Source organism: Anopheles funestus, chromosome 3RL (assembly GCF_943734845.2).
Source record: "Anopheles funestus chromosome 3RL, idAnoFuneDA-416_04, whole genome shotgun sequence".
Classification (NCBI taxonomy): Eukaryota; Metazoa; Arthropoda; class Insecta; order Diptera; family Culicidae; genus Anopheles; species Anopheles funestus.
The window spans coordinates 1,957,566-1,968,482 of NC_064599.1; the positions used below are offsets into that span (position 1 = coordinate 1,957,566).

The window sequence follows — 10,917 nt, forward strand, 5'->3', positions numbered from 1 at the left end:
CACCTGGTTGTCCTCTTGCACTGTCACAATCTTCACCTCCTCGACCTTGCCAGTCGTCTTCTTCTTGATGATCTTGGTTTTGGTGACTTGCTTCTTGGGCTTTCCTTCCTTGGTGATGATCTCAACGACCTCAACATGTTCTGGAAGCTCCTCGATAGTTGGTTGTTCCAAGGGAGCCTGTGCGAGGATCAAGTCGTCAACCTCTTCCTGAGGAGCTACTTCGCTAACGGCCTCACCTTGCTTGAGCTTTTTAACCTTTTTCTTGACAATCTTGGTACTCTTCGTTTTGAGTGTAGCTTCCATCGGCTCGGGATACTCATCCACAACAGCTTCGAGGGGCTTAAGTTCTTCTTCGAAAGGCTCTGTAACCTCGTAAGGTACCTCATGCTCGCTGATCGTGACGGTTGTTTCAGGCTGCTTGCCATCTTCTTGTATGGTAACTTCCTCAGTAACCTCTTCCTTGGGTCCGACTCGTTTCTTGATGATCTTCTTCTTGACGACCTTCTTCTTGATTACGCCTGAGTCAGATCTGACTTCTTCGACGACTTCAGGATGTTCCTCGATCGTTGTTTCCTCCACAGGACGCATGCGCTTCTGCAGATCAACGTCGATTTTCTCGTACTGTTCCAGTTCAGTTTTATGTACTTCGAGATTAAGGAGTCGCTCAATGATATCATCAGAATCGTCGGTGGTCTTGATGGTCTTTACCTTCTTCTTCTTGGGCTTAGGTTTGTCATCCACTGGCTTGGAATCGGGAGCTTCCTCTTCGGTGACAGTGATGGTAGTTTCTGGAGCCATGTCGTCTTGCTGAACAGTGACTACTTCAATGTGTTCCTCCTTCTGGCCGACGCGTTTCTTGATGGTTTTCTTTTTGGTGATCTGTTTTCGTGCTTCTCCCGTCATAGTGATTACTTCTTGAACGGATACCTGCTCAGGAAGCTCGGAAAGAATAATAGCTTGCTCATGAACCGGTATGAGCTGAGCTGATAGGGGGAGTTCGTCGTCGTCTTCAGCAACAACAGATTCAGTGACCCCTTGAATAACAGTAACTTTGGACTTTTTGGATTTTGCCTTTTTGGAGACTACGGTACATATTTCAGCCGTATGTTCTGTTTCTTCCGGAATCAGTTGAGCTTGCTCTATTGTTACAGAATCGAATTGTTCGTCTGCTTGTGTTTGTGTTTGTTTCTTCTTGGGTTTATGTTTTGTGGCGACTTCCTGTACGATTTGAGGTGTTTCTTCGAGTTGTGTGGTGTGGAGTGATGGTGCAGATTCTGTGAGATAAGTATATACATTAGTTTGAGAAGAAAAGGGTTGCTGTACAGTTTCAATTGAATGTTGTGATGTAAAATATGGAGTGTGTAGAAATATACGATGTGGTTTGAAGTAAATGGGCTATGCAAAGGATATTGATCCATACATAAGTAAATAATTTAACCTAAGCGTCGTTTCCGTACGATAATTTTACCTTCAATTTCCTCAATCAGAACTTCTGACGGCATATGAGATATAGTTCGAGTATCGCCATCATCGAATGTTTCTTCGATTACTGCGCCATGTTCCTTAATGATTTTAATGTTTCGGGACTTTATGAATGTCTGGCTGTTGTCTGTACATGTTTCAAATGTGGTGATGTATTCAGGAGATGTGTGTTCGTGAGTATCAGCATCTAGAATAATAGGTAAATTGTTGTAAGATGTGTAATGGCGTAAATAAAGTAAAACATGATGCAAAGCAAAGCGCATTTATTCTCTTACCCTGAGTTTGTGGTAGAATACATGATTGTGAATGTGTGTCTTGTGTGTCAAGCTGTGAAGTGGTTGTGTGTGTCTGCTTCTTTGGTTTGCCTTTTTGTGTTGGTTTGATTTCTTTCGGATGCTCACTAGTAGCTGACAAAGGCTCCTCAATCTCTTCGATAAAAGGCTGAAGGTACGTTTCAGTTTCAGATTCCAATTCGACTAAACGGAGAAGTTCTTGGACTATATCATTTGTATCATTGCCTTTCTTTTTGATGGTCTTAACCTTCTTTTTCTTCGGTTTGACGACTTCAATCATAGGAATCTCGTCGGATGTAGCTGTCACAGTCTCAGGCGCTGTATCCTCTTCGGTCAATGTGACCGTGGTCTCAGGCTCCTGGTTGTCCTCTTGCACTGTCACAATCTTCATCTCCTCGACCTTGCCAGTCGTCTTCTTCTTGATGATCTTGGTTTTGGTGACTTGCTTCTTGGGCTTTCCTTCCTTGGTGATGATTTCAACGACCTCAACATGTTCTGGAAGCTCCTCGATAGTTGGTTGTTCCAAGGGCGCCTGTGCGAGGATCAAGTCGTCAACCTCTTCCTGAGGAGCTTCTTCGCTAACGGCCTCACCTTGCTTGAGCTTTTTAACCTTTTTCTTGACAATCTTGGTACTCTTCGTTTTGAGTGTAGCTTCCATCGGCTCGGGATACTCATCCACAACAGCTTCGAGGGGCTTAAGTTCTTCTTCGAAAGGCTCTGTAACCTCGTAAGGTACCTCATGCTCGCTGATCGTGACGGTTGTTTCAGGCTGCTTGCCATCTTCTTGTATGGTAACTTCCTCAGTAACCTCTTCCTTGGGTCCGACTCGTTTCTTGATGATCTTCTTCTTGACGACCTTCTTCTTGATTACGCCTGAGTCAGATCTGACTTCTTCGACGACTTCAGGATGTTCCTCAATCGTTGTTTCCTCCACAGGACGCATGCGCTTCTGCAGATCAACGTCGATTTTCTCGTACTGTTCCAGTTCAGTTTTATGTACTTCGAGATTAAGGAGGCGCTCAATGATATCATCAGAATCGTCGGTGGTCTTGATGGTCTTTACCTTCTTCTTCTTGGGCTTAGGTTTGTCATCCACTGGCTTGGAATCGGGAGCTTCCTCTTCGGTGACAGTGATGGTAGTTTCTGGAGCCATGTCGTCTTGCTGAACAGTGACTACTTCAATGTGTTCCTCCTTCTGGCCGACGCGTTTCTTGATGGTTTTCTTTTTGGTGATCTGCTGTTTAGATTGACCAGTTTTGGTGATGACTTCAGTCACCTTGACCTCTTCTGGAAGCTCTTCGATTTCTAGAGCTTCCACCGCAGATTGAAGCATGATGGGTATAGTGGGAGCATCCTCATCGAGTTCTTGATATTGCTCCGTTTCAGTGCTTGTGACTTCCAAATTGAGTAGCTTCTGGACAATATGGTCAGTATCTGTTCCCTTCTTTTTGATGATCTTAACCTTCTTTTTCTTCGGTTTGACGACTTCAATCATAGGAATCTCGTCGGATGTAGTTGTCACAGTCTCAGGCGCTGTATCCTCTTCGGTCATTGTGACCGTGGTCTCAGGCACCTGGTTGTCCTCTTGCACTGTCACAATCTTCACCTCCTCGACCTTGCCAGTCGTCTTCTTCTTGATGATCTTGGTTTTGGTGACTTGCTTCTTGGGCTTTCCTTCCTTGGTGATGATCTCAACGACCTCAACATGTTCTGGAAGCTCCTCGATAGTTGGTTGTTCCAAGGGAGCCTGTGCGAGGATCAGATCGTCAACCTCTTCCTGAGGAGCTTCTTCGCTAACGGCCTCACCTTGCTTGAGCTTTTTAACCTTTTTCTTGACAATCTTGGTACTCTTCGTTTTGAGTGTAGCTTCCATCGGCTCGGGATACTCATCCACAACAGCTTCGAGGGGCTTAAGTTCTTCTTCGAAAGGCTCTGTAACCTCGTAAGGTACCTCATGCTCGCTGATCGTGACGGTTGTTTCAGGCTGCTTGCCATCTTCTTGTATGGTAACTTCCTCAGTAACCTCTTCCTTGGGTCCGACTCGTTTCTTGATGATCTTCTTCTTGACGACCTTCTTCTTGATTATGCCTGAGTCAGATCTGACTTCTTCGACGACTTCAGGATGTTCCTCGATCGTTGTTTCCTCCACAGGACCCATGCGCTTCTGCAGATCAACGTCGATTTTCTCGTACTGTTCCAGTTCAGTTTTATGTACTTCGAGATTAAGGAGTCGCTCAATGATATCATCAGAATCGTCGGTGGTCTTGATGGTCTTTACCTTCTTCTTCTTGGGCTTAGGTTTGTCATCCACTGGCTTGGAATCGGAAGCTTCCTCTTCGGTGACAGTGATGGTAGTTTCTGGAGCCATGTCGTCTTGCTGAACAGTGACTACTTCAATGTGTTCCTCCTTCTGGCCGACGCGTTTCTTGATGGTTTTCTTTTTGGTGATCTGCTGTTTAGATTGACCAGTTTTGGTGATGACTTCAGTCACCTTGACCTCTTCTGGAAGCTCTTCGATTTCTAGAGCTTCTTCCGCAGATTGAAGCATGATGCGTATAGTAGGAGCATCCTCATCTAGTTGTTGGTATTGTTCCGGTTCAGTGCTTGTGACTTCCAAATTGAGTAGCTTCTGGACAATATGGTCAGTATCTGTTCCCTTCTTTTTGATGATCTTAACCTTCTTTTTCTTCGGTTTGACGACTTCAATCATAGGAATCTCGTCGGATGTGGCTGTCACAGTCTCAGGCGCGATATCCTCTTCGGTCAATGTGACCGTGGTCTCAGGCACCTGGTTGTCCTCTTGCACTGTCACAATCTTCACCTCCTCGACCTTGCCAGTCGTCTTCTTCTTGATAATCTTGGTTTTGGTGACTTGCTTCTTGGGCTTTCCTTCCTTGGTGATGATCTCAACGACCTCAACATGTTCTGGAAGCTCCTCGATAGTTGGTTGTTCCAAGGGAGCCTGTGCGAGGATCAAGTCGTCAACCTCTTCCTGAGGAGCTACTTCGCTAACGGCCTCACCTTGCTTGAGCTTTTTAACCTTTTTCTTGACAATCTTGGTACTCTTCGTTTTGAGTGTAGCTTCCATCGGCTCGGGATACTCATCCACAACAGCTTCGAGGGGCTTAAGTTCTTCTTCGAAAGGCTCTGTAACCTCGTAAGGTACCTCATGCTCGCTGATCGTGACGGTTGTTTCAGGCTGCTTGCCATCTTCTTGTATGGTAACTTCCTCAGTAACCTCTTCCTTGGGTCCGACTCGTTTCTTGATGATCTTCTTCTTGACGACCTTCTTCTTGATTATGCCTGAGTCAGATCTGACTTCTTCGACGACTTCAGGATGTTCCTCGATCGTTGTTTCCTCCACAGGACCCATGCGCTTCTGCAGATCAACGTCGATTTTCTCGTACTGTTCCAGTTCAGTTTTATGTACTTCGAGATTAAGGAGTCGCTCAATGATATCATCAGAATCGTCGGTGGTCTTGATGGTCTTTACCTTCTTCTTCTTGGGCTTAGGTTTGTCATCCACTGGCTTGGAATCGGAAGCTTCCTCTTCGGTGACAGTGATGGTAGTTTCTGGAGCCATGTCGTCTTGCTGAACAGTGACTACTTCAATGTGTTCCTCCTTCTGGCCGACGCGTTTCTTGATGGTTTTCTTTTTGGTGATCTGCTGTTTAGATTGACCAGTTTTGGTGATGACTTCAGTCACCTTGACCTCTTCAGGAAGCTCTTCGATTTCTAGAGCTTCTTCCGCAGATTTAAGCATGATGGGTATAGTAGGAGCATCCTCATCTAGTTGTTGGTATTGTTCCGGTTCAGTGCTTGTGACTTCCAAATTGAGTAGCTTCTGGACAATATGGTCAGTATCTGTTCCCTTCTTTTTGATGATCTTAACCTTCTTTTTCTTCGGTTTGACGACTTCAATCATAGGAATCTCGTCGGATGTGGCTGTCACAGTCTCAGGCGCGATGTCCTCTTCGGTCAATGTGACCGTGGTCTCAGGCACCTGGTTGTCCTCTTGCACTGTCACAATCTTCACCTCCTCGACCTTGCCAGTCGTCTTCTTCTTGATAATCTTGGTTTTGGTTACTTGCTTCTTGGGCTTTCCTTCCTTGGTGATCATCTCAACGACCTCAACATGTTCTGGAAGCTCCTCGATAGTTGGTTGTTCCAAGGGAGCCTGTGCGAGGATCAAGTCGTCAACCTCTTCCTGAGGAGCTTCTTCGCTAACGGCCTCACCTTGCTTGAGCTTTTTAACCTTTTTCTTGACAATCTTGGTACTCTTCGTTTTGAGTGTAGCTTCCATCGGCTCGGGATACTCATCCACAACAGCTTCGAGGGGCTTAAGTTCTTCTTCGAAAGGCTCTGTAACCTCGTAAGGTACCTCATGCTCGCTGATCGTGACGGTTGTTTCAGGCTGCTTGCCATCTTCTTGTATGGTAACTTCCTCAGTAACCTCTTCCTTGGGTCCGACTCGTTTCTTGATGATCTTCTTCTTGACGACCTTCTTCTTGATTACGCCTGAGTCAGATCTGACTTCTTCGACGACTTCAGGATGTTCCTCGATCGTTGTTTCCTCCACAGGACGCATGCGCTTCTGCAGATCAACGTCGATTTTCTCGTACTGTTCCAGTTCAGTTTTATGTACTTCGAGATTAAGGAGTCGCTCAATGATATCATCAGAATCGTCGGTGGTCTTGATGGTCTTTACCTTCTTCTTCTTGGGCTTAGGTTTGTCATCCACTGGCTTGGAATCGGGAGCTTCCTCTTCGGTGACAGTGATGGTAGTTTCTGGAGCCATGTCGTCTTGCTGAACAGTGACTACTTCAATGTGTTCCTCCTTCTGGCCGACGCGTTTCTTGATGGTTTTCTTTTTGGTGATCTGCTGTTTAGATTGACCAGTTTTGGTGATGACTTCAGTCACCTTGACCTCTTCTGGAAGCTCTTCGATTTCTAGAGCTTCCACCGCAGATTGAAGCATGATGGGTATAGTGGGAGCATCCTCATCGAGTTGTTGGTATTGTCCCGGTTCAGTGCTTGGGACTTCCAAATTGAGCAGCTTCTGGACAATATGATCAGTATCTGTTCCCTTCTTTTTGATGGTCTTAACCTTCTTTTTCTTCGGTTTGACGACTTCAATCATAGGAATCTCGTCGGATGTGGCTGTCACAGTCTCAGGCGCTGTATCCTCTTCGGTCAATGTGACCGTGGTCTCAGGCACCTGGTTGTCCTCTTGCACTGTCACAATCTTCACCTCCTCGACCTTGCCAGTCGTCTTCTTCTTGATGATCTTGGTTTTGGTGACTTGCTTCTTGGGCTTTCCTTCCTTGGTGATGATCTCAACGACCTCAACATGTTCTGGAAGCTCCTCGATAGTTGATTGTTCCAAGGGAGCCTGTGCGAGGATCAAGTCGTCAATCTCTTCCTGAGGAGCTACTTCGCTAACGGCCTCAGCTTGCTTGAGCTTTTTAACCTTTTTCTTGACAATCTTGGTACTCTTCGTTTTGAGTGTAGCTTCCATCGGCTCGGGATACTCATCCACAACAGCTTCGAGGGGCTTAAGTTCTTCTTCGAAAGGCTCTGTAACCTCGTAAGGTACCTCATGCTCGCTGATCGTGACGGTTGTTTCAGGCTGCTTGCCATCTTCTTGTATGGTAACTTCCTCAGTAACCTCTTCCTTGGGTCCGACTCGTTTCTTGATGATCTTCTTCTTGACGACCTTCTTCTTGATTACGCCTGAGTCAGATCTGACTTCTTCGACGACTTCAGGATGTTCCTCGATCGTTGTTTCCTCCACAGGACGCATGCGCTTCTGCAGATCAACGTCGATTTTCTCGTACTGTTCCAGTTCAGTTTTATGTACTTCGAGATTAAGGAGTCGCTCAATGATATCATCAGAATCGTCGGTGGTCTTGATGGTCTTTACCTTCTTCTTCTTGGGCTTAGGTTTGTCATCCACTGGCTTGGAATCGGGAGCTTCCTCTTCGGTGACAGTGATGGTAGTTTCTGGAGCCATGTCGTCTTGCTGAACAGTGACTACTTCAATGTGTTCCTCCTTCTGGCCGACGCGTTTCTTGATGGTTTTCTTTTTGGTGATCTGCTGTTTAGATAGACCAGTTTTGGTGATGATTTCAGTCACCTTGACCTCTTCTGGAAGCTCTTCGATTTCTAGAGCTTCCACCGCAGATTGAAGCATGATGGGTATAGTGGGAGCATCCTCATCGAGTTGTTGGTATTGTTCCGGTTCAGTGCTTGTGACTTCCAAATTCAGTAGCTTCTGGACAATATGGTCAGTATCTGTTCCCTTCTTTTTGATGATCTTAATCTTCTTTTTCTTCGGTTTGACGACTTCAACCATAGGAATCTCGTCGGATGTAGCTGTCACAGTCTCAGGCGATGTATCCTCTTCGGTCAATGTGACCGTGGTCTCAGGCACCTGGTTGTCCTCTTGCACTGTCACAATCTTCACCTCCTCGACCTTGCCAGTCGTCTTCTTCTTGATGATCTTGGTTTTGGTTACTTGCTTCTTGGGCTTTCCTTCCTTGGTGATGATCTCAACAACCTCAACATGTTCTGGAAGCTCCTCGATAGTTGGTTGTTCCAAGGGAGCCTGTGCGAGGATCAAGTCGTCAACCTCTTCCTGAGGAGCTTCTTCGCTAACGGCCTCACCTTGCTTGAGCTTTTTAACCTTTTTCTTGACAATCTTGGTACTCTTCGTTTTGAGTGTAGCTTCCATCGGCTCGGGATACTCATCCACAACAGCTTCGAGGGGCTTAAGTTCTTCTTCGAAAGGCTCTGTAACCTCGTAAGGTACCTCATGCTCGCTGATCGTGACGGTTGTTTCAGGCTGCTTGCCATCTTCTTGTATGGTAACTTCCTCAGTAACCTCTTCCTTGGGTCCGACTCGTTTCTTGATGATCTTCTTCTTGACGACCTTCTTCTTGATTACGCCTGAGTCAGATCTGACTTCTTCGACGACTTCAGGATGTTCCTCGATCGTTGTTTCCTCCACAGGACGCATGCGCTTCTGCAGATCAACGTCGATTTTCTCGTACTGTTCCAGTTCAGTTTTATGTACTTCGAGATTAAGGAGTCGCTCAATGATATCATCAGAATCGTCGGTGGTCTTGATGGTCTTTACCTTCTTCTTCTTGGGCTTAGGTTTGTCATCCACTGGCTTGGAATCGGGAGCTTCCTCTTCGGTGACAGTGATGGTAGTTTCTGGAGCCATGTCGTCTTGCTGAACAGTGACTACTTCAATGTGTTCCTCCTTCTGGCCGACGCGTTTCTTGATGGTTTTCTTTTTGGTGATCTGCTGTTTAGATTGACCAGTTTTGGTGATGATTTCAGTCACCTTGACCTCTTCTGGAAGCTCTTCGATTTCTAGAGCTTCCACCGCAGATTGAAGCATGATGGGTATAGTGGGAGCATCCTCATCGAGTTGTTGGTATTGTTCCGGTTCAGTGCTTGTGACTTCCAAATTCAGTAGCTTCTGGACAATATGGTCAGTATCTGTTCCCTTCTTTTTGATGATCTTAACCTTCTTTTTCTTCGGTTTGACGACCTCAATCATAGGAATCTCGTCGGATGTGGCTGTCACAGTCTCAGGCGCTGTATACTCTTCGGTCAATGTGACCGTGGTCTCAGGCACCTGGTTGTCCTCTTGCACTGTCACAATCTTTACCTCCTCGACTTTGCCAGTCGTCTTCTTCTTGATGATCTTGGTTTTGGTGACATGCTTCTTGGGCTTTCCTTCCTTGGTGATGATCTCAACGACCTCAACATGTTCTGGAAGCTCCTCGATAGTTGTTTGTTCCAAAGGAGCCTCTGCATCAGCTTCGAGAAGCTCAATCGCTTCTCGATTAACGTATAAATCGTTTTTGTCGACAGTTACCGTAGTTGTTGGATGCTGAATAACTTGATGTGTGGTGTCGATTTCTATGATTTGTTCTTTTCCTTCCTCTAGGTTTTTGATGTTACGCTTTTTCACTTCTTGCTTCCTTATGTTATCCGCAGGAGTGTCTGTTTTAGTTATATGTGTTGCTTCAGGCTTGTGTTTTGTAATGAGTATGTTTTGTGTTGCTTCAGTGTGTGAAATTTGTTCTTCTTGTGTGGTTGCTTGACTTGTGATCTGTCTGCTGTGTGATGTAGTTGTACGTGTTATGTGGCCAGTGTGATCTGTTGAAATAGTGACAATAGAACGTGTGTGTTTTAATTTAAACGTGGAACAAACAAGCGTCACGCTTCAGAAGGTTTTTTTTTGTATAAGGCATTTTGGGCATTTTTTTGTTTTTGTAAAGCATTGTGTATACGTGTAATTGTTCAGAAATGCTGAGAACTCATTGAAAAGACTACGCTTACATCTACCTTCGAATATATGAATGTGTATATGAGACCAGTGATAAGTGGAATGTATAAAACTAACTTTACAATTCTGTACTTACCCTTTGCTATCACAGGACTAGACTCGTCGTATGTGAGCAGAGCAGATTCTGTCAATCTTGCGAACCGTTGTTCTGGCTCTTGAGCAAGCTCGATACGATCTGTGTACTCGCCAAGAGTCGTTTCGGAAACATTGACCGTTTGGTTAGTGATAAAGGTAACAGATGCTCGTCTGCCAGACGCTACAAAGTCCATGGCGACATCACTCTGTTCATTACTAGCTACCTCTAAACATTCAGGAGCCCTCAAACCTTCCTCCAGCGTCGCAGAGGCAAACTTACGTGGTTGCACGGTCGAATCGAGTAGCTGTGCCATATCGGATGTGAGTGGTTCAGATTGCAGGGGTACAATTGTCATATCGGTAAACTTCATGAACGCAGTTTGGGCCTTTGACTGTAAACTGAAATCGGTTTTATCTATCCCTTCACCTAGCACCGTTTCGGTTGTGGTCGATACGAATAAGTTGGATACCGTGCGTTGTGCCTGTTCAACAGTGGTTTCCTTCGGTGTTGATAGTTTTCCGTACGAGTCCTGACTCATAGTTTCCGTGGTGGAAGCCGCAGGAAGATGTTCGGTGAGGTTAGGATTAGCACTAGCCGTGGTTTCTTGCATTGGTGCTAAATCGCTTAAAGCAACTGATACATCTACTGTGCTTTGGACGGGTAGTTCCAGTCCTTGCATATCGAATACAGGATAATTTTGA

The 10,917-nt window shown here is 45.6% G+C and overlaps 1 protein-coding gene across 42 annotated transcripts in view; it reads right to left on the reverse strand.

The window, feature by feature from the left end:
- Positions 1–10,489, reverse strand: part of LOC125771121 (titin-like) — a 33,277-nt gene extending 22,788 nt beyond the window's left edge. For 2 of the 42 annotated variants that reach the window (XM_049441425.1, XM_049441424.1), the window contains exons 1-3: positions 9,127–9,417; positions 4,762–5,481; positions 2,260–2,331 (exon numbers count right to left, since the gene is read on the reverse strand). In XM_049441425.1, the coding sequence (XP_049297382.1) occupies positions 2,260–2,331; positions 4,762–5,481; positions 9,127–9,345 (1,011 nt within the window). In that variant the 5' untranslated portion in view covers positions 9,346–9,417. The other 40 variants (XM_049441437.1, XM_049441432.1, XM_049441434.1 and 37 more) reach the window with 35 other exon arrangements.
- Positions 10,490–10,917: the final 428 nt, after the last annotated feature.